The sequence below is a fragment of the Gavia stellata genome, chromosome 3 (assembly GCF_030936135.1).
Source record: "Gavia stellata isolate bGavSte3 chromosome 3, bGavSte3.hap2, whole genome shotgun sequence".
Classification (NCBI taxonomy): Eukaryota; Metazoa; Chordata; class Aves; order Gaviiformes; family Gaviidae; genus Gavia; species Gavia stellata.
This window is the reverse complement of record NC_082596.1, coordinates 76883315-76907392: the sequence shown is the minus strand read 5'-3', so window position 1 is coordinate 76907392 and position 24078 is coordinate 76883315. Positions and strand designations below refer to the sequence as shown.

Sequence of the window (24078 nt, the reverse complement as noted above, 5' to 3'; positions counted from 1 at the left end):
AACTTACATCCCATTTATGACTTCCAGAGATCATATTGAGCCGTTACTATAATTAGTAGCTCAGTCTATCTTAGGCAGTACTAGTCTATTACTTAATTAGACATTTCAGCACAGTTTTATAACTGTCATGATACCGTATGAATAGTAAATAATTGTAATAATTCTTCTTTAGGTTTTCTACCTGGGAATGGCCAAAGAATCCAAAAGTTATTGTGGGGAAAGGGGGGGATGGACAGATATATAGAGAGAAAATGATCACAATTCCAGTGCAAAACAAGCTGGAAAGGTACACTTTTTAGAATAGTTCACTTAATATAAGAATAACTGTGAACAAGGGGAGAACTTGCTCAGTCTTCTGACCTGGGTGCTCAGGTTCAGTTGAAAAGAAAGGTGATGGCAGTATAATCAAGAAAACGGATAGCAAATCTCAGCCAAGCTGTTTAGAAGTTACTGGGGGGGAAAAGTGACATTGGACACCAAGCCAGAGCAATTATTAAAGCACTAGGAAAAGAAGAACCCATATCCTCATCAGGTACCTGCAGTACCTTACCCAGTCCCCCTCGCACTGGCTATCATCAGTTTAGTGCTCACTACACTAAAAAAAAAAAAAAAAGGCAGCAGCAACTGGCTATTAGAATTACTGTTTGTCATCATGCAGTAGCCATCTACACCAAAAATTACCAGCAACATCTAAGATGATGTTTAAAAGTTCCTTAACGTTTATGTATTTATGATTGCAAATAATTCTATAAAAATAAACAATTAAATCTATGTCTTTTCCTTCCTTTGCACTTTGCCTTTGTACAAGTTCCAGGACAGATATCAAACAAAACTCAAACATTCCACTTTGGGCCAGGGTTAGATGTGGAATGTTTCATCTCACAGGAACTTTTTCCAAAAGGGCAAGAACAAGGCAAAACAGAAATTACAGAAAAGAAAAAAAGAAAACACATTTTGCAATCTTAATCATAGCTTTCTGATGTTTGTTTATTTCTTAAAATAGAAAAACATTGTTTATATTGAATCAAAACATTGATTCAGAACCTTCATATTGGGCATACTGGTACCCTATGTAACCAGCCAATCTTTCTGTTGTTACCACTTCCTCTCTGCTGTTTCTTACATCCATTTATCATCTCCCTCTAAAATTAGACTGGAAGGAATGAGACCAATAAGATGTCCAATCCTTTCCAAGGCATTTGAATGTTCTGCTAATATAAATAGCATGAGTTTACAGCTATGAAAATTGACCAGAACTATATGTATACATACAGGTACAACTATCATGTATGCAGATACATGTATGCATAAGTGCATGGAAAATATATGTGAAAAATGCACACGTGTTGTAATGATCTTTTACTGTGTCCTCCTATCCTCATGTTCTATAGCCTTAACCAATCTGATGTCTTTTAACAGCTCCACAAAATTTCACACTGCATATACTAGGTCGTGCAAATCAAAGCCATAAAAAACCTCATGTTCAATGAGATGAGAATTTCACAACTGTTCAGCTGAATGTAATCACCAACTGAATTTAATCAAAATTTACCTGGATAAGAACTGAATAAAACAAAAAATTAAGATTTGGCTTACTACGAGTAGTTTGTACAAGAAAACTCCGGACCCATGCTGTACATTTTATAGCAGGTATTTATGTCCACTTTTTGCACTAAAGAACTTTTTCAGGAATTTGAAAGAAATAAAAGCAAGGAAAAATAGAGAACATTCAGTAAAACACAAATCAAAATTCTGGAAGTACTTCGTATTCATGTCTTAGCCATAGCGAGTCTTAACGAGTAGCGGTAATTTGTAAAGCCACTGGAGGGCACCAAGTGTTTTCCATTGTGTGGAACTGGAACGGAAAGTGGAGCTTTAACTGACGTCTCAGCTGTAATAGTTCTGCCTAACACAACTACCCAAGGCCCTGCACCTTTGAACCACAAGCTATTACCCTGAAGTGCTTTAACAAAGATTGTTGCGACCAAACATAATTAAACCCAATAAAGTTAAAGATTATTAAGCCTGGAAGTTCAAGTGCTGTACCCACACCCTGGATGTGGACATGGCAATAACTCACAGGAGGACACGTGTGGCTTTAGTGCTTCAACTTGTCAAGACCAGCAGGTAAACTGTGAAAATAAAGTCCTGTTTGGAGAACCACAGGCACTGAAACTAGGGATAGGAAAGAAGGAGAGGTAAAAACTGACAGGCTGTTCTCAGTTTTCTCCTGAATGTGTATATACCAAGACTGACCTATGGATATTTTAACCCTCCAAATGCTTTTCATTTTGACATTTGTATCATGCTCTGTCCCTAGCACCGTTAACATAAAGTTGACATTCAAATATTATTTAACCTTTAAAACTTATTTTATGTAACGCCGCTATATAATTTAACAAAAAAGTGGATGTACACAAACCAACTCACATACTGTTTCTAGCAATATTATTTGGACGATCCCTTTATCACAGGGTTTCGCAAAGTGGAAACACAGGGACTGAGTTAGTGGCCTGAAAAGTCTTGGTATGTAGGAACAGAATACCAGTCCTTCTCTTCACAGTGAAATTTAGCAGACTGAAGAAAAGAAGCTTGTAAGGAATTTTTGTGTATCACTGTCTACCTCAGGTAAATAACCATTGCTCTTCTGCAGTGAGAAGGGAAAAAAGAAAGGCATCTAATTCATTTGGTTATTCAGGATTAAGGGAAATGTCTTACATAATCACTAATGGGAGCAGTAAACTTATAAGGCATTAAGATGTGGTCCCTATTTTAAAAAATCTGTATTTGTGTATATATATGTGTGAATATAAGTATAAATAAATATAAGTATAAATATAAAGGCTCCCGCACTGCGATGTTTAAACTGAATTTTGATTTTTGGGCAAAGCCTTCAAGAACTAAAATAGGTTTTAATTGAAGGGAGCTTCTCTGAAGCATCAGAGTACATTAATGTGTAAATGCAAATAAGCACACCTTCCTAGCCTTGATCACTTCATACTTTTCCTCCTATAGATTTCACCTCTCTGCCTGCCTTAGCTCGCATCCCACTACACCCTGAAGGAAGATGCTGTCAAAAAAGTCTTCTCAACAGCCGCTTGGACTGTGCCACTCCCAAGTTGAAATGCTGTTTCTGGCATTTCTGTTCTGTACAGTTCCAGTTTCTTGGTCTCTGCCGTTCATTTTTAATGGAATTCATTATCCTTGGCAAAAAAAGAAGGATGCAGTACACCGATTTCTTCTGGTTCTATGGAGGATTCATCTGAGTCAGAATATTCGTGGGGATCACATACAAAAACATGAACTGCTAAATTTCTCAAATTACTTCTGAGCTCTTTGAGAGGACTTAAACCGACAAAGGAGTAATATATGGTCAAGCAGTTTGCAAATGGGGCATTTACAAATGGGCCATTTGGGTTTCACATTTATACTGACTCTAAGTGTTTGGAATCAGTCCAGAAGACTGTTATTGTTGTTGGTTTTGCTCTCTTTGTACATCTCCTCTGCGGCTTTGGGACATACCTCCAAAATTTGTATTTTTCTCTCCCCACATCCTTCAGAGGTGACTGTCCTCCCCTTCACCACTGCTTTAAAACCTATACTTTGCAATAGGTTAATGTTACATGTTGTGTGGGAACGGAGTGCATAACTGGAAGGTTTGGAAAACAAAAGAAGTTACTGTATCTAAATCCAAGTCACACATTCTCATCTCCCTGGAATATTTTAGTTCCTAACTGCCTTCCTCAGTACAAGCAAATGCCAGGTTGCAGTGGTTATCTAGTCATTTTGATGCAGACCTTAAGGCTGCAAACATAACAAACATATTTTTCTTAAAACATACTAATAAAAGAGAAAAAACAGAATAAAAAAAAAGAAAAAAGAAAGAGAGACAAATAGCTTTTTGTGGCAGTTTACATCAAAAAAAAAAAGAAAAGTTTGTGAAGAGATAGTTGCAGATTGCCTTCGGCCTTCCATATAGAACCTTGCTAATCACACAGCAAATAAACTGGCTTCTTAAGGATATGCAGTGTTTTTTCCCTCTATATTATGTCAGAAGCTCATCACTGTTGAAAATCTAAAATCAGTTTTTAAGTAACACCTGGCTGCGCAAAAGAAGCCTAACTGGAAGACTATAAACACTGGATAAATCTTCCTACAGTTTGCTGACTTAGGAGCTGAAGTGTCTTTTTTTTTTTCTAGGTGATCACAGCATCTATACTGGGATTTGTATAAACTCAGAAAGGAATTGAAACCCTGGCTCCCAAAACTCTCAATAAGGCCCAGCCCTGCATCTGAACAGGCATGCCTTAGCTGCTATTGTATAGCATGAACAGGAATGACATGCCCTACACACAGCTATGTTGACATATGAAAACTACGTGGTGTACGACTGCATGCTGCATCGCAAACGTAGGCATCCCCTTCCCCGGGTTCCAGCCCAAGGAGCTGTTTCAAACCTCTGCTCTTCTGCCTGACTTTGTGTGCCTGGCCCTTTCCCTAGGGCAACTCCTTAATAACACGCGCGAGAGAGAACTTCTTCCCGCTTCCCTAGCTCCAGCCACTCTGCTCTCAACTTAAAGGCTGCAATACCTGCTGCTGCCACTGCTCCTAGGTCTCTTCTCATTCTACCAATGTCCACTCTGTGACCCACTGTAATAAATGCAGCTTCAGAAATAATTCTGGCAACTACAGGGCTTCACTTAAAACACAGCTATAAGTCCCAAATACACAAGATACAGCACCAGATATTCTCTTCAAGGACTGCCTTTGCCAGCAATGAGAATATAAAAGCTGTTATTTGCAAGAGGCTACAACATGTTTAAAAGAAAGCAACTTTTCAAGGCCAAGCACTGGGACAAGCAATGTTAAAATGAAGTTAACAAGTGAAGTTAAGTTCCAAATTACTTTCTGTTTGGAAACTTGTCTATAGGTTTGAAAATATAAACCAGTGTCAGGCTGGTCTACATACTTCATTACTACACCACCAAAAGAAAAGTCATCACAATAAATCTGGAACCAAGGATAATTCCTGAGAAGAGAGGAAAATGGGCAAGAGATGAAACACATTTAAAAATATTATTTTGTAACTACTGATATAACTTTACCAACATGTCTGCAAACTCGCAAGATATATCTTAAATACTGCTAGAGGAGGGAGCAAATGAAATGCAATTATTTCTTGAAATGTAAGTTCAACAGAGAACTGCTGGAGATAGAATTGACTTTTTTTTAAAGCTGCTTGGGAACCCACTGAATTTAATCATCACTCATCTGGGGGGTGTGGGTGAGGAGAAACTATCTTAATGGTTCAAGTTTGACAGATGTATACAGTGACCCAAGTTCTGCACTTAATTACCCCTCTTGCCCTTTCAAAGTTGCAAACATAAGGTCATAACTTATTTTTCCCTGTACACCAGGGAACACTGTAGTCCTTAATGAAATATTAAACATACACACTCAATTCAACAAGCCCTTGGAAATCTAGCTGTCTGAATTACCTTTACAAATAAGGGAACATAATAGAGTTTTACTTTGAAGTCAGTATCTTTAAGAAAAGGTTGATTTGCTTAGCCTTCCTGAACTGTGTTATCACAGAAAGTATGAAAAAATGGTCTTCAGCTATGATTACAGGAAGACAAGTGCTTTTTGGCTGAACAGTCAAGGAAATGTCTGGGAGACAGGGAAAGAGGGTACTTGTTGAATGCAAATACTGAACTGTGGAAATCAACCTCATAAAAGGCCATGTAATTAATATGGGGTTTCCAATCCTCTATTTTCCCAGTGAGACATTTAGTCCTACTTAAAATCTTGGCATCATATTAAAATAATTGCAGTCGCCAGAAATCTAACCTGAGAGAGAAACCCACTAGAAACTGTAAAGGTAGTCTAGTATAGTGATAACAAACCTTGTATCAATTTTTCATCAGAAGGGTATGTATCAGATTGGCACAAGGATGACAGAACATCAGGATTGCCACTGTGGTCAAAATTTCTTTCTGAAAGCCTCACAAAGGATAAAAATCCAATTCAGGTATCTGTATAGTCAGTTGAAAATTATAGTGTGATAAAAATGAGAAGCAAAGAGGGTCCATCTCAGAACCTTTTCAAATTGGAAGAGACTTACTCATGCAGCAATTTTACAACAGTGGAAAGAGCCTTTCTTAGGAATTAATCTGTTTAGTACCACAACAGAAAGGAATGTGTGTCTGGAGAGAGTTTGGTATACTAGACCAGACTCTTAGCTAATGGATATTTTTGTAAATATTTAGAGCCAAGTCATGGATCTCCCCTCACTAGAAGTTTCTCTAAACTTCATAAAGATGAAAGGTATGCTTGAATTTTACTTTACTGCTACAGAGGAAGTGTATATATATAATTTAGACTGGTGCTAGGTGTAGTTTTTAGTGATAAAAAACCCTCTTCTTTTTACATCAAGAATAAACTTAGTACTTATTCATAACAATGTTAACAAACTGTAAATTGTACACATCCTTTTTTTAAACAAAAGGTGGATTTTAAACAGGAAACGAAGAAACAACAGAGGTAGACATGCCTAATAAGTTACTGTATCATAAATGCAGCTCAACGACCTTAATCATAATCTAAACACACTATCAATGCATGCACATTAATAAAATAAAGAAGTCATGAATAAACATGTTTTCCCCCAGTAAAGCCATTAAAGTGCTCTGGCTTAATTTCAGAGGGAACTATGGTCGCACATTGTAGAAATTCCAAATTCCTAGATTTGTCTTCTCTAAAGATTAACACAAAACAGATGAAAGTTTCGATCCTGCCGTGATATGAAATTGCGATACTACGTGGGGCAAACAAGCAGTACCCCTATTGAACCCAGCTATCCAAAACCTGTTGTCTGTGCTTTCTATTGTGTACAGAAGTCATGGAGAGTAGATAGGTAGCAAGCTCATTTTCCCTTGCCATCCCACCACAGGTTACCCAAGAAGGCAAATTCCAGTCACCTTGCGGATGTGCTCCTGCAGTCCTGTGACCCCGTACATCCTCAGCACAAACCAGAGCTTCAGGGAGCGGAACCTCCTCCCCAGGGGGATTTGCCAGTGCTGCAAGCCAGGGAGAAGGGAGGGCACCCACATTAGAAGTGACCATTGCAGTGATACTGCAGAAATTGTATGTTCTGCAATGATTTTGAAGCGTACTGCATTGCCACATCCTACAGACAGTTGCTAGAGGTGCGTCAAATGATAATAGAAATGTCTGTTTCTGGTTAATGCCCTGGTGTGACTGTTTAATACTCAAAATTTTCAAATGAAAATTGGAAAAGGAGATTGGTGTGAGAATGGAAAGGTCACAAGGCAAATCAAATTTTCTTGGTGCATCCTGAATTCTTCTTGAAGGCTTTGGAAAAATAAGTATCTTAGAAGCTCGTGTACACTGGGTTGCTTACAGTTGTGGGGCTAGCATGTACAATGACAGGCCCATTTTCCATTTCAAAACAACAATGTTTCTACTGGTTAAAGGTTAAAACACAAGTGCATTTAAAAAATGTATTGTTCACTATGTTAACAAAAAAAAATCTTTAGGATATTTCTTTCTACTGCCTAAACCTTGAGATCTTACACATGCAAGATGATTTCTGCTTTTAAACATTTTTTTTCAAAAAAATAGAGTTTAAAGTTTCAGCTTGAGGAATGTTAAAAATTTAGCAAGCTGCATCCTTCCTGGAAAGAAACATAAGGTTTTGAGGTTTATGATAGCAATAGAAAATAAAAGTCCTGGAAATATCAGTGTATACAAGTAATAGTATTAATAATTACATTGATGCTGTACTTACCCGATAATCTGTTACAAGGCCTGGAAGTTAAAGAAAAAATGTTCATATTGCTTCATCACGACAGCCAAAACCTACAATCATTCTAATATTATTGAAAAAACTGTATCTTAACTATCCTTTATGTTTGCTACAAACTTCAGCATCATCAGTGTCAATAGGACCACTAAATACCTAGTAGGATACTTGGCAGCATGCTAAATGAAGCTTCATTCCTTAGCCCATCAGCATATACCGCTAACAAATTAAACAGTTTTCAGGAGAAGAAACACAATTTTGCTTTCTGTTATACTACAGATCCTGTGGAGATGATGGACTAAACACTGTGTTTCTTTTCCTCTTGTAAGGAAAAGAAGTAGTAGATAAAATGGCAATTATTAGTTTTGTTGGAAACAGTTTGCAGAATCCCCAAACTCACCTCATCACTCATTCTCTGCTTCCAACTACTCATTCATATATTTGTTGCTAATTCTTCAGCATGTCTAATAAGTGACTTCAAAATTTGATTCAGAATTTTCTCTTCCTGTTTGGAGAATAGTATTCTGTGGGGTTTTATGGCTTTTCATTCGATGCAGTGAAAGCCCCTTACACACATAGATTGACCAAGCCACAACGTAGTCCAAGGAGGCAAGTAGAGGGCGTTATTAAGCATCTTTTATATGAGCACACAGAGTCAAGATGCATCTACATTTTCTTTGAATCAGGTAATTACACTGATTTCACAGTAAAGGAAACTGTAACATAAAGCTGGATTACTTGCAGTAAGCCAGTGACAGAAATAAAACTGACCAAAAATCTAAAGCACTTTTTTAGGAAAATGTGGAAGCACCTGCTTAGCTTTCTTATTCTGCTTTATTATTCTGCAGTGGAGCATAAGCTTCATAGGAAAGTATGTACTTAAATTCCAAGGAAAGTGCTGTCTAAGTGCTCCTGGAATTATGAACCGCAAGGTACTATACAGAGCTGTAGCTTCTGAATTTGACCAGTTTACGTCATTTATGTAATCTCAGCCTTTGTATTTTCTGGGGGTAAAAAGACTGTATTTCCTGTGTTACAAGCTCTCTTGCCAATGTTCTGTTATCTACTCAGCCAAAACATAAGAAAAAACATGGTCCTTCCTCCCTGCAACATATAGCCATTTGGTTCTTTATCCTGTTACTAGGATATTTTCCAGATGAAAAAAACCCCACACAACAACTAACAATCATTAACCTGTTCCTGGACTTCAGGAAACGAACATGGTTGTCTCAGCTTGGTAATGAGGTAAATTGATAACATGCATATTCTGCATTATAGCAGCCTTTTTTATTTGATAGCTGCAAGACTGGTAGCAAACAGAGTAAAGCAACTGGTGATAGATAAATAATCCTACGCTCCTGTAAGGGGCTATATCTAATGATCCACAACAACGCCTTTCACAAGCTGTGAAGCAGAATGCAATCAATGATTAGTCCTTGATTACAAGCCTTAGTCTTACATCTGTATTTAACCAGGAGGAATTGCATTGTGGGAGCATACATGGCATTCACAATAGAGTATAAAGCTGCATTCTTCTAACACTGCCATTAGGATTTGACCTATATCCTGGGTTGCCAGGCAAGCTAGTATAATCTTCCTGGTGTGATGATGTAAATCACATAAAATTATAATTAATGACAAAATAAAGACTTTCCCCTTGGGGGCACACATAATTGCCATATGGTTATTAAGAGTAATTGCTCACAGACAGATATATTTTTCCGCTCATTTAAATTCTTGTGTGAGAGATGAGCAAATTCAAAAATGCTACTTCATTTGCCTTGTAAACCATGATAGGAATTCTCAGACCTGAGACATACTCAGAAAGTAAGACCCTCCATTAGATAAGTCCTATTTCCAGGAGTGCTGACAACCCATAAATCATACCAGGGATCAATAGGGACTGTAACAGCCTAGCACCTTTGCAAATTTGACTATTTTTACTGAAGGCATAAGAGTGCATTGGATTTAACTGTTGAACTAGAAGCATTTGCATTTGAAAAGTGTTGTCCAGCTCTTTGGAAAACTGATATCAAATAGGAATAGAGCATAGAAAAATTTAGCATCACTAGACTGCTAGTAATCAGCTGATCTATTTGGAATCATTACGTCCAGATCACATAACATACTATCACAGCTTCTGAAGGCAAGACGAAGGCTGAAAAACTTATTATCCATCTGGGGAGATAAAGTTTTCAGGTCATCTAGGTGGCCTCACTGAAAGTACCTAGTTTTAAGAAAAGTTTGATTTTCTTCTGGTGTTATTTAACCTGGGGAAAACCTAAGGTACTTGTATCAGCACTGTCAGTTGTCGCAAGGACATATTTTCACTTTAGTTAAGGTTGTATTATTTCTCCTCAAGATAATTATTTTTCACGTATGTTAAGTAAAATCTAGTGATGTAAGCATATTTGCTAGAACTTGTATTTTTCATTTAAAAAGGCAAAAAAACAGTATATATTTTTTCTTAACGAGTCTAGCCTTTGGAGAGTGAACCTCAGCTCCAGAGTTACTGCATTTTCCTGTTTATTGCCCTGTTCTATTTTTGCATTGCTTGGAAATGTAGAAAAGGAATCAAATGCAAAACTTCTGCCAGTTCAGGATTAAGGCACAGGAATCCATTTTTCCTAAGGTTTTTTAGTGAATGGTGGAATTCTGGGTGGTATTAATGTAAATGTCAATGAGTTCATAGCCATAACAGAGAGAAAAGTACTCAGGATACACTTTTGAGCACAGATCAGCACCAGCAATTCCAGGAAAGATATGAGACAGAGTAAATGGTAAGAACATCCACATGTGATTCACCCTCTTGAGAAAGTTATGAGGGAACTTGCACCACATGTTGACACTGCACTGCTGTGACCTTCTTCACGATTAATCAGTTATTAACTGAATGTGTAAAAACAGGCTTCAGGATGGCAAATGCCACTCTGCAGTTGCTAGGTACGTGCAAGGAGCCATTAAGGAGCTTTGTACAGGGCCCAAGATTTGTAAGTTCTTTGTGATCATTTTGTGAAGAGCTTTCATGAGCGTTTGGTACAAGATAGGTAGATAGCCTGCACTTACCTCCTTCTCTACAATCAATGTAAGAATGTGAGAGCAATAGGATAATGTCCCACATAGCTATCATTCAAAACAGAGGACAGATATCAAACACAGCTCACCTCTGCTTTGTGGTTTCAGGGAATGTTTGCTTCTGACATGGGTATTTGAAAATTTGAATCAGAGCTTGCATGCACAGCTAAAGAAAAAGGTCACAGACTTTAGAAACCCTAAAAACAAATCAGATCTTGAAATCATCCTGGAGAAAGATATGCCAGGGAAGGCAGGTTAAGGGGCTCGATACACAGCATCCAATAATATGTTTATCTGACTACCGAAAGATCATTAGGAATTTTCTCAACACTCCTACAAAGAGTCAGTGGTAAATCTGGAGCTGGGGAAATCCCAATACAAAAGTATTACTATAATGCTTTATGAAATGGCTTTCCATCAATTGCTTTTTATACTAACTAAAATCTCACTAGACATGTGTGTGCATTTTAATAAGCTTAACTCCCTGGGGCACTTTTAAAATGGAAATAGGCTCCTAAACAACTTAGGTAGTTTTAAGAGTTTTCATCTTAAATCCTTCTTTCCATTAAATATCAGTGTGCAAACAAAATAATAATAATTTCATTTAATTATAAAATTACCAGACTCCTGATGGTGATGCTGCAGGTAAAGAGGTTCTAATTTAAAGGCACCTGTTAAATCTGATCTTTTTTTCACCCTGTATAAAAAAGAAAGAAATCAAATTGAGACATTTAAGAATTAAAATTTAAGGGGTTAAATTTCCACAAGAAGTGAAGGCAAATTGAATGTGTTTAAACTGGCATATTTCCTGAGCACAGCCTGTGCCATTTTCAGTGCTTTTTCACAGCCATATCAGTACTGTACTTACAAGTAGTTAAGTGTAAGTCTCAGCAGGAACGGGCAGCATGACTGCACGACTGCATATTTAAAAACAGACAAGAAACAGACACAGAGGATCTTTTTATGGTGATAGACACTCACACCAGAATGTGAGACTAGCTAAAGCAATGTTAATGTTTGCAGTCAACAGAAGTTGCCTTGAAATTACTGCACTACAAAGCTGTGTGGAAAGAGCTGTGGCTTCCTAGACACCGTGCATAGCTGCGCTGAAGCTCTGTGGATCCTGGCCACGGTCTGCCCATGCTGCGGTGGTGGCAGCAGCAGCCACTGGTAAGGACGAGCCACCTGGTCCAGACTCAGGCTTCCCTCTTGTACCACCCTGCCCTTAGCTGGATCCAATATACAATCACTGACAGATATACTACAGCATAATGTAAAACTGACAAGCATACCTTACTACTGCCAGCTAGCGGGTGGTGTAACTGGACTGAGTTTCAAAATCCAGTGTGTCCCTTTTAGAAAGAATAAGCAACATTTTGCCAGTAGGTAATAACAAGATTTTGCTGGTTTATGCTTCACTCCATGTGTAAGATTGACTCACCTCTACAAATGATGGGGTTTATAGAGGCAGAAGAAAACAGAAATCAAAAAGGGAGAGACTGCTACATAATTATATTAGGCCTTTTAATGTTTTAATGTAAATGCATAGGCCAGTACATACTCCTAGTCTCATCCACATCTAGACTATGCTCATAAAACATCTTACTCAAACAAACAAAAAGCCCTCCTCTCACTTCAATGGTCAGGAGAGTACCAACGTTAACAAAGTACTTGCCTTCAGGTATGGAAAGTACATGGCTGAAGATAAGTAAGCTTATGCACATGAAAAACAGTAAAAGACATTCAGAATACTCTCAATAAAAACAATTAATAATCCATTTGTGTGTTGAAAATATCCTGTGGACAGAAGGAAGAAACTATTATCTGAAAGCAGGTTTAATTAGGGTAGATATTGTGAACAAACCCTACGTTGTTCTACTGTAGTTTATTTGATATATTTGATTACTTCCACATATTTGTGTTTCAGTAGCTTATTCCATATGCAACTAACCCAAGTTACAAGCAGTATCATTAGTTGTCTTGTGAGAGCTTCATTCCTTCTCCTGTAATATGCCGTGCTAAACAATGGAACACGTAACTATTCTGCAGGAACATCTGGTCGCTTAGAAGCTATAAAAATGCCATCATCTTGCACTTCCTTGGTGATGTTACTGCTTTTTTAAAAGATGGTGTCTGTTCCATTTGGGGACTTCACAGGTCTTAATCTCGCAACCATGAAAAACTATCTAAAAGGATTACTAAAATAAATCCAAAGCCTGGACATCAATGTATAGGAACCAGTTGAGTTGCACCTTTATACACCATGTCTAGATTTCACCCTAGGTATTTAAACTTCTTTGCGGTAAGTGTTTGTGTGGTCTGGTAGCGGATAGAAGTGATGTTCTTAACTTTCTTTGCAAATACCCTTGGTTGACTGAAGGATCCTGAATATATATTTCCAAAATGTCATTGATAAACCAGAATTTTGTTAAGGCCTGATGTTATGCTAACAGACCTACTAAGATACACCTTGAGTGGCACATATTCACGTATTAAGTACTCATAATACAAAATGCACAATAAAACTGCTGGTGAATAAAGCAATGAAAATTTGTGAAAAGTTACTTACTTGGATTGCACATCTGCAGCTTTTAATAGCCTCACTCTATTCTGTCCATTTTAACTGATAGATATAATAACGAAAAAGGTAACTTCATAGTATAAACCAGCAGGAAAATTTCACTTCCATTTACAGATAACCATTTCCTGTAAGCACCTTCCTTTCAAATACCAAAACAACCTTCCCAACCAAAAGCTAACACTTAAACCGTGAAAAGAGTAATAGAAAAGCAAAAATACCAAGACTTTGCAAGATCATTATTTTCACTCTCTCTGAAAGAAGACACTTCGTCCTATTTTATAATATTCCAGAGCACCTATTAAACAAGTCAGGCGAAACTGACTGGTAGTTTCAAGGCAGAGTTTCTAAAGGACACCAACATTTGAATATGGAAAATATACCCCTCTCAAAGTGGCTATATTAAATTTCTTTTTATAGGAAACTGACTGCTCTTTTCTGTACATTGAGAAGTCTGAGAATATTTTACAAAAGGTTTATCCCAAATCCCAAATGACAGCAGTGCTATATATTGCAGTGAGTAGTTAAATAATTACATTACAGATCTAATGGCTAGATTATCTTAATAAACTTGCAGGGAAAAGAAATGAGAGTGTTTATTGGAGAAAGTGCTGAGGAGCTTGGGTGATTTAGAAGCCTGTCCATCAACAGGTCTCAGCTTAATTTGATTCTAAAATGGTGTTCACTGTTTACTGAACTCTTTCTGTATTATTACAATATCATGGTTAATACTTCCCATGGATCCTAAGAGGATTATATGTCCTTCACAGTTACTTTTTCTCACCAGGTTCCTTCATCCTTTGTTATTACATTTCACCTTTTCAGGCAGTGTTACAGTTGATAAGAGAGGTGAATTTTGGACATGGGCCTTAGAAGTAGTTGGACGATGGATTTGGCTTCAAGTCAAAGAGTTTAATTTTAAACGTATACGTCATCCTTTCTTAAGTGAGTAACACCTATACATAAATGCCTTGCTGAAATGAAGGCTGAATGGCTACAGTTGTGAAGCTTTTGCTTTGAGTAAGAAATAATGTTGCAAAGTCTCTTGAGATTCCTTGTAATGGAATCTTCCTACCTATGAAAACAAGCATTTTATGCAATGGCTTATCTAAAAAAAGGCAAGAAACAAAACGGAGAAAAATAATTTCCTAAGTCTTTCCAGATGGCATGACTGTATATACCTTGTTTTCCTGGAAAGCCAGGTAAAATACTTTTAACATAGTTCCACAGGGTTATAGGGAAAAGCAGAATTAATGAGAACTGAAACTGGTAGGGACTAGACTCTGGCCCTTAATTGTCCTACAAACATTAAAGAGAATGATGGTGTATTTGCTCATTTCTGAGTGGCTACTTTGATAACAATGTCTTGGAGTGATGAGAAAAAGAAGGGAGAAACTAGCAGAGGAGTTTCATCTTCTCCCTATTTCCAGAGAGAGACAGCTAGTTATGAGGTACTTATAAACTGGAGTCTTGGGTTAATCACTGCCAATACTGATGAATCAGGATCAAAATGTAAGCCACTTACTCTAAGGAAAAGAAAAATTTCATTATGACTTGGAATATTTGAAGTGCCTATCTTGGGAAAACTCTTAAATTCAAAAATGTAATGTAGTATTTGAATAATATACTTATTTGTGTAAAAGTCAACTCTTCTGAGGATTTTAAAAGAGCTCAAGGTTAACCAAAGGCAAATGAGTGATCACTGTCTCACATTTATTCTTCTTTTAAATAAGGCGACCTTCTTCTGGATGATGTTTTAGAGTCTTCTTCTTAACATTCAGTTTTTCCTTCTTTTTTCATTTTTGCAAATTTTGTTCTATTATAACTGGAATGAATGTTTTTGTTTATTTTGATAAATAGTTTGCATTTACTGAATAGCTGTTTTGCTAATAAGTATCATTAGTCATGATGCTGGTAGACACTAGGTTCTGGAGATTCCAGTTTGGGACACAATAGGATCATCTACTATGGGATGTTATTATTATTGCTATTATTACTGCTATGATACTTTGCTTTGTTTCAAAGTATGACTACTAGTTTCTACTTTGGCATCGTTTTATATCAAAATGTCATCTCTGCTGTCATCTTGGGAAATTGAAAATCAGAACAAAATTGCACAAATAGTCCTTTTTGAAAACAATTGCTTTTCATCAGCCAAATTCCAAGCATTTTTAGAAAGGCTTTTGAAAGAATCAAGGCCCAAACAAAAAGAAATTTTATGGAAAAGAAGAAAAAGCTCTGTTTAGCATGCTGTTCCTTGCATTAACATCCTTAAATGAAGTTTTTTCATTTATGTTTTAAACAGTCCCAAAATGGAGTAAGTATGACTCTGCAGGCTTTTCAGAATTTCTCTCTCTCTGGAACATAATGCAGAGCTCAGGCCTATTTCTAAATTTTACTTTTTTGAAACTTGGATTACATGAAAGAGTGAATTTTGTAAATAATTTACAAGAGTTAAAGCTATCCAGAACTCCTCATTTCAACAGAGAAATGTAAATAAATGTCTACTGCTAGAAAGGTAGACTAATTTAACATGTGATTTTAGTCTCTTGCAATGTTTTCTTTTACTGTAATGCTTACCACATAGCCGAGCAGTCAAAATTCACTAGCAGCCATTTGTGAGGATTAAAGTTAAATGAATCTGCAAACTGAGAATGGATAAATAAAAAACAGAATTATGAAAGAGAAAAGGATCCATGTTCTAATGATACAACTTTGTCAAATTGTCTGAGTACACCATAACTATGAATTAATTCCTGAACTGGGGCTTTATAGATAATGTTCATGCTGATGTTACCTTACTTAATAACTATTATAGTTAAATCTTCTCTTATTTTGGGGATGGAATTCAAGTTAGGTGTGCAGCTAGGCTATTGGTATTATCAACATTTTGAACATTTTCTAACAATTATACTTTTTAGATACATATGTTATGGAAAAGTATATATCTCAGTATAAACTTAAAAAAAACCCTGCATACTCAGGAATATCCACTATGGTTCATGTCCCAGTTTCCAAAAACAATTCACTAAGCTTTCTATATCCAAGAATATTAAACATACACACACAAAATTACTTTTTTTTTTTTTACTGCCAGGGTATTTTCTTTTAGAAGAAGTCATTTTTTCATCTAAGTCAAAAGAAAAACCAACACAGAGTAAGTATTCACAATACACGTTTATATGAATCATGTAACAGGCCTGTTTTACTTGATATATGTTTAGGCATGGCATCAGAAGAAAGCCAGGTAGGTAAGATGGGCATTGTGTGGGAAAGGCTTCATCCATGTTTTGTGTATTAACAAAAGCAGAAGCCATCAGCCTTAAAAAAGAGAGATGGGGGCCTGGCAGCACCAGGGTCTGACTATTCCATATAGCACTTTTCTGTTCTCATTTGCTTCTCATAACCTTCCCTGTCACTTGTAAACAATTAACAATTGCTCTCATAAGAGGAGATTGTCTGTCTGTCTGTCTGTCTATAAATCTATCTAGCTATTTCCCTGTACTACATAAGGTAAGAAACCTATTCATGGTTGTTAAATATTTACTCTTATGACAAATGCTGGCCCAGACAAGTATGCTGTTTCATTTCCTTCAGGAACCAACAGCAATAATTTAAAAAAATATTCCCCACAGGAAATTACAACAAGCTTCATTTGCTGATAAAAAAGAGACAGAAAGAAATGCTTTATTTGTCAGGGGGGTTTCTCTCTTCTTCTTCATTAGTCACTATCTATCAGTGCTGTGTTTAAACTTCTGGCTTTACCAAACAGTAATATTTTCTCCACTGACGTGGAAGACAAGGACTTATCTGTCTGTCTGAGGGGAGCAGCAGGAAATTGAAGTATTCTTATCTAAGCAACTGAATGCCAAGTAGCTCAGTGAGGGGGGGAAAAAGGAATATTTCATTTAGCTCTCTTGGTTATTAAACCCTGTTTGTTTTGCTGGCTGTATCCTATATGATTTTCAGGATGTGAGCAAAAAATCAGACATAATGAGCTCATTAATTTGTTGAACTTCTTTCCTCTTTTTTTTTCTTTTTCATGTAATGTAGAATTAGGGTGTTATAAACGTGCCTTTTTGGATATTCGGGAAAAAGGTTTTGTAAGATTTTGTAAGACACTTTGTTGATTCACTACTATTTGCTATTCTGAATGACAAACTTTTACATACTGTGGTAACTTGCATACTGCCAGAATAACCCAGTAAAAATTATATAAACATAAGTAATGTAATAGAATATACAGGGATTTGTAGTGCAAACTGAAGTGCAGCATACTCAGAGATTCTAGAGGAGCCATTAATGTTGGATGCACAAGAAACACACAGATTCTATGGAAGAGCAAGGCTTTAGCAGGCTGCTAGAGAAGAAACACTTCATTCACCTCCACTCCATTTAAAAGATGCCTGAATTCAGGGCAGATGAATGCACTCCCAGCATAAGCTGCATCAATATGCATCCAGATATTTTCCTTATTACCTAAAAAAAAAATTAATTGAAGGGGAAATAAATTAAACAGCAGATTAAAAAGCCCTATTAATTTGCATGAAACCAAGTGCCTGAGAGATTTTCTTTGATGTTATTATTTTCCCAACTTAAAATTAAATTAAGAGATTAAATGTTTCTACCATCTGGGTTTCCATTAATACATAAAGATGTATACATAACATATTCTTCTTCCTCCCCACTTCTACTGGAATGGAGTCCTTACATGTCTATGTTTATCTTATTAATGTTAAGCAACATAAGATATGAAATTATTTTGATTTAATAACCATTATAAAATACACTTTAAAAAGATATATCTAGAGATGTAGTTATCTTTTGTACGGTAATAAAACTATCCACTTTAGCAAGAGAAGCTAGAGTTTTAGCTGCGCTCCCCACTCATGAATCATGAACACACGTTTCTAAACAGTATTTTTTACATATTGATATATGTGCATGCACATGCTTTTGAAGTATGTGCAGCAAACTGTTTATTTCAAGGACTGAGACACTTACGCAAGAGCAAGCATTGAAATGTTAAGAAAGTGCTAGTTTTGATTAGTCACTGAATGGTTTCTGCAGAAATATTTTAGCGTATGAGCCTCTCATGTATTCTTCATAATTTAGTGTTCACACTCTGCTATAGATCACCTATATTAATGCACACGGTAACAATTCTAGTCTATGAGTTGATGACTGAAGCCCACATAACATCTTTACACTGGTCACCAAATAATTCTGATGGATATTTCCACATACAGAAGTATATCCATTCAGATCTGCAGTTGGGCACCAAGTTCATGCTGGAATTTGCATTCTTGTGAACTACATTTTCTTTTTGCATAAATGTCTGGAAAAAGCTAATAAAATATTATTCATAACATCCACGGCTTTTAGGTTTATTTGAAAACATGTTCAAAGTTCAACTGATTATTTATTTTTAAATATACTTGGTTTGAGACACTGCCTTTATTTCATAGGACTACTGCTCATATATATTAAGAAGAAAAGTCACCTGCACGCAGAAAAGCTAGCATGAGACTTATGATTTGAGTAGTGCACAATCCTTCTACTGGTCTCTGCTGCACAAGCAGGAAATCATTGAGAACAACTGGTGAAACACACATTATTAGTTGCTATACCTAAAAGTATTGGTGTCACTATTTTATTAGGTCAGGTCTATAGGAATAACCTGAACAGCAAAATAGTCTCTAGCTGCTAAGCAGACTACTAGAAACCTTTTCAGAAAGGAGGACTGGGAGAAACTGAATCTCTGGGGCTTGTGCTGAAGGGCAGGAAACCTCACAGAGCAAGTCACCACCGCACAAACCCCAAATGTTTTAGGCCCCACCTGAATAAATTAACAGAACATCAAATCTAGCCGTGTTTCTATAAGGCTGCTTCCAATTGCTTATAGCTATAAATTTCCTGTTCGAAGTGTACACTTGAACAGATATGGTGCGCCTCTGTTACATTTTCATCAGCCAGCAAGCGTGTGCTTTTGACCAAGCCTTGCTGCGGATCAAAGCTTGACACAACCGGCCATAACACAGGCCATGACTCAGGCACTTGTCCTGTTTTCTTGCAAGAGGAAGGAAATCGGGGAAGGGAGAGGAAGGATTAAGGAGAAAACATGTGGATTTTTGGTGCACATTTCCCTGCTTTTTACAGTGGTTAGAACCAGACAGAAACAAAACACTTGGTGCAGAGAAGAACTAGAGTTCAGCTTTTCCCTGATCTTCACCATTGCTCTAGATGCGCTTGCAGGTAGAAGGGCTTGAAGAAAAACGTTACAAACTGAAGCACTTACAGTAATTTTTAACTGACAGTGTTCCAAAATATTCCCCCCACACCCCCACAAACCCTTCAGGCAATGTCATCTGTACTCTTTAATGGTTTGAGAATGCAAGCATGCTGCTTGACCTAATATTAGAAAGAAAACTGTAACTGAAGGTCTCGTTTATAAGTAGCCTTATTGAATTTGGACACTGGCGCTGCACAATGCCCTGGAAATGACTCAGCATGGCTTAAACTGGTATCTGCAATTTTAGAAAGCAGCAGCAAAAACTTACAAATAGGACCCAGTTCTAACAGTTTGTCAAAGGAGCAGCAAGGTGTGGTTCCAAGTGTTGCACAGAACTGCAAAGCCAAGAAAACAAAGGCAAAAAAATTTAAATGTTACAGCAAAGAAAATTATCAAATGAAAAAAACTGTCTGCAAAGGCAACAATAAACAGAGAGAATAGATGCTATAGGGCAAAATAAATTGATTTTACCCAATACTTATCCTTCAGTGGAACTTTTGAGAATCTAATTTTTTTTTCAAAGCTCCCATAAGTGTCCATTGAGACAGATGCATAAAATCAAATGATAATATAAAATTGACTTATAAGTAATGTAATATTGTCACACTATTGTATTAACGCTATATTTTATACATTTCCTATGTGTTCCACATGCTTATCATGTGGCCCAGTACTAACCTCACATACTCAATTATCATCAAAATGATTTGCAGTTTATAAATAAGCAAGCTCTGAACTTGAGCAACTTAAAGGTGCTGGAATTCCTATTGACAGAATGGATCATAAAATATTACCGCCTGAATTAAAGAGCCACAGCTCTGTAACAAAGACTCGTAACTGATTTGTACTCAGTAGATCTGCAGCCTGGGACCTGTTCACTAGTAGCATATGTTCACTATTAGGTTTGCAAGATTTTTGCCCAGAGAAACTTGTTCTCCCAAATTCATCCTAAAATACTGGAACCATTCTTCCTTCATTCTGTTAATGTCTCATTTAATGTATCCTGCTGCATGACCAGTGGGCCAAAAGCAGAGGCAACATAAATGCTATAACCAGGTGAAAGTGAGCTATCGTAATTTACTGGCAATATGCAGGTTGAATTATAACCCCAAAACCCCACTACCAAGCGCATATAAACTGACATTATTTTATTTTTCATTGCTACATTTATGTTTTAAAACACCTTGTCTCATTTTTGTAAGTACTAATAAAAGCTGGGTCTGGTTTTTGCCTTGTACTTGTACACAAACTATTGTACAGCCAGGAGCTGACTATAAATATGTCAAATCCAGAATTTACCGTTTTAATTTTTGTTGTTCTGGTTACTTTTTCTGCCAAGTATACTGTCAATGCACTGTCTTTTGCTTTCACTGTTTTTCCCTATATATCTGCAACTAGCTACATTTTTCTGGTGTGTGTGTGTGCATGTCCCTTAGTGAATTCATGACAAGACCTATAAGAAGACAGAGGAACACCTAGATGATACTTATCCATCCACTAGACCTTTCAAGAAACAAACATCCTGTCATACCAAAACATAGATACAATTATACATTAAAACTCCATACAGTGCATTTTTGTTTCACAACTCCACAATGAGTAGGTACGCAGGGCCTTTGGGTTCACTGCTCTCGCCCTGTAGCAGGAGTGATACCATCAGGAAATGTTTCCAGTGGTTCCTTCTCTGTATTGGACTTCTCTGGCTCATCCAACGTGCCAAGTACTATCTTCTATTTCTTAAGCGTTTGCTTAGTTTATCCAGTGCAGTAGGTCTTCCTGCCATACTAGAGAATTTCCTCATTGAAGAGCAGTATGTGTTGTTGTCATCACTGCCTTAGCTGTGGCGCTGCTGTAGGATAGGGACATGTTGCCGGTGCCCAGCTGAGAGGTGCAGCTGGTGACTTGAGTGTGTGGGACAGGGTGGACTTTTGGCCTGTTCTGTTACAGTCATCGTGATGTGAGTAAGCACTTCTGTAGCAAAGGATTTTGCTCATGTTTAGGTTACCTGATGTGGCCTTATCTGCTTTCAGCTTTTAGTCTCTCTCTCTAGCACAATGAGCTTTCTACTTCTGAGAAAAACAATTTCATCTTATTATGCCAGTAGCAAATTGTTTGCCAAAATCCTATAATCTGTTTTAGCCTAATACCACATTTCACTTGCCAAGCGTATGTTCTTTTCTATTCTTCTAGCTCAGACATTCACACACTGTCTCTCCTGCATTTCACTGAGAGCTCGTTAATTCTAGGAGTTCATGTTACTGAAAAGTTAAATGATAACAGCTTTTTCAGGAAGGTCTTTTTTCCTTCTTTTTTAAAAGGTGATACACATTTGCACTGAGTATTTCTTCTCTATTTAATCACACTACTTGATAGCTACCAATATTTTACACTTTAATTTGTTCCCTTGAACACTCATTCTCATTCACAAGTTGTCACTCACTTTCAAGCTAGAGATTCCCTTGACTTTTTCACTTCTACCAGCTATTAGATATTGGAGACTGTTACAAATCATTTACAGTGACATCGTAAAGCAGGTCCTGTACACATCTCAGGACTAAGAGTTGGTTTTCTCTCCGGGGGTTCCCTTACTAGTCCTCCCAATAACTTCTCATGAAGTTTTAAGATGTTTATTTATTTTTGCTTTTCACATTTCCCATCAACCTTCTTTCTTCTTTTCATCCTGTGAAATAAAGTGGCAACAGCGCACTAGAAGGGCCTGACATCTTGGAAAAAATAATCTGATTATGAGACAAAGAGTTGAATAAATGCGATGGGATTTTCATTTGCAAGTTCCAGGTTTTTAGAGAATTCATGCAAAGTGACAGATGGTTGTTTTACTACTTACTAAACACGATTTTTCAAAATTTCTAGGCAATCCCACACTAACATAAACATCCAGTAAAAAGGGCAGGTGGATATGTATTCAAAAAGCCAGAAATTTAAAATTATACATCCCAAAAATATTGAACTAATTCAATAATCTATTGCTAGAGAGGTAAAACCTCTCTTTTAAGTACACTTTCTGCATCTATATTATACCATATACCTCAGAGATATTTTAAATTGTTGTAGGGAGCTGAATTTTTCTGTTTAATGGAAAGTACTCAGATCGTACTCAATTCATACAAATTTATGTACACTCTTAGAGGAAGTCATATCCTGCCTTTGTATAAGGCAGCCCTGATTAAATGTAGTCATATAAAACCCTGAAAACGTTTTATCACGGACAGCGCAGGTGTTCCCCCAACTTCACAATTACAGCAATTTTAATAACTATAATCATGTTTCATTGCACCAATAAAAAGTATTGGCTATGGGAAAAGTTATTATTAAAATAAGAAAGGGACAATTCAGTATTTTTTCCATATCAAGCTACTAACAACCTGAGTTTGAAACAAATACAGTTCTGAAAATGAGAAGAATGTTGAATATATAGTTAATAAAATTTTGCTAACACAGTTTTCCCTCAAAATAATCTAATCTTTATCTATCCTGTGCCTTCCCATATTCCTGAGACACATGAGAGGAACAGAATAATTACAGTGCCTTGAGGTACGTTTATGACTTCTCTGGAAGTTTAATCATCCTTTGAGGGAGGTTGCTTTTAAAAAGATTGCAGGATATTCTTTTAAAAAGGAATACATTTCCTCCCTTTTTTTACTAAGCGGGCATGCATGTATGGAGTGAAAATACATTTATTGCTTTATTGTCTACCTAAGATGTTCCCACAATCAGGAGAAACCTGCATTTCATCTTTGGCTGAACTACAGATCTACAAATTGTGTCACTGGAAATGGAGGATACCACAATGAAAATTCTAATTTTTCTATATACATAAAGAATAGGGGTTAACCCATTGGATTGGAAAATACCCAAATAAAGACTGCACTATAGACTTAGCTCTGCTTTTATACATGTATTTTATGATAATATGGTGTGGACTTTCTGACAAGATTCGAGTGAAATTATCTTGGCTAGTTCAGCAATTAAAATAATGATGGAGATTTCACAACAGGAAGTTACACGTTGTTATTAGTGTTGTACTGCAGTTGAAGTATTCTTCTAATCAGGATAAGGAGTATGGTGCTTCAGTGAGAGATTATATAAATTCAAACATATGCTTAATTGTTTAAATAATGACTTATTCTGTAAAGTACACCTCAGTTTCTAAAATAATTTTGTTGTTCTCTCTGCAGGTATCTAAGCCTCAAAGCTACTTGTTTTAATTCTCAGAAACCACTTAAAGTGACAGCATCTGCTCTTGTCAGGACTCTCATTACCCTGCCTCAGTACTACACAATGAATCTA

The 24078-nt window shown here is 36.7% G+C and overlaps 1 protein-coding gene across 1 annotated transcript in view; it reads right to left on the bottom strand.

Annotated features, from left to right (window-relative positions):
- Positions 1-24078, bottom strand: part of DDC (dopa decarboxylase) — a 47154-nt gene that overhangs the window by 4681 nt on the left and 18395 nt on the right. The window contains exons 6-11 of the mRNA XM_009819569.2: positions 20039-20105; positions 17863-17957; positions 16059-16126; positions 11521-11597; positions 7811-7830; positions 6981-7079 (exon numbers count right to left, since the gene is read on the bottom strand). Coding sequence (XP_009817871.2) covers positions 6981-7079; positions 7811-7830; positions 11521-11597; positions 16059-16126; positions 17863-17957; positions 20039-20105 — 426 coding nt within the window. The remainder of the gene's footprint in view (positions 1-6980; positions 7080-7810; positions 7831-11520; positions 11598-16058; positions 16127-17862; positions 17958-20038; positions 20106-24078) is intronic.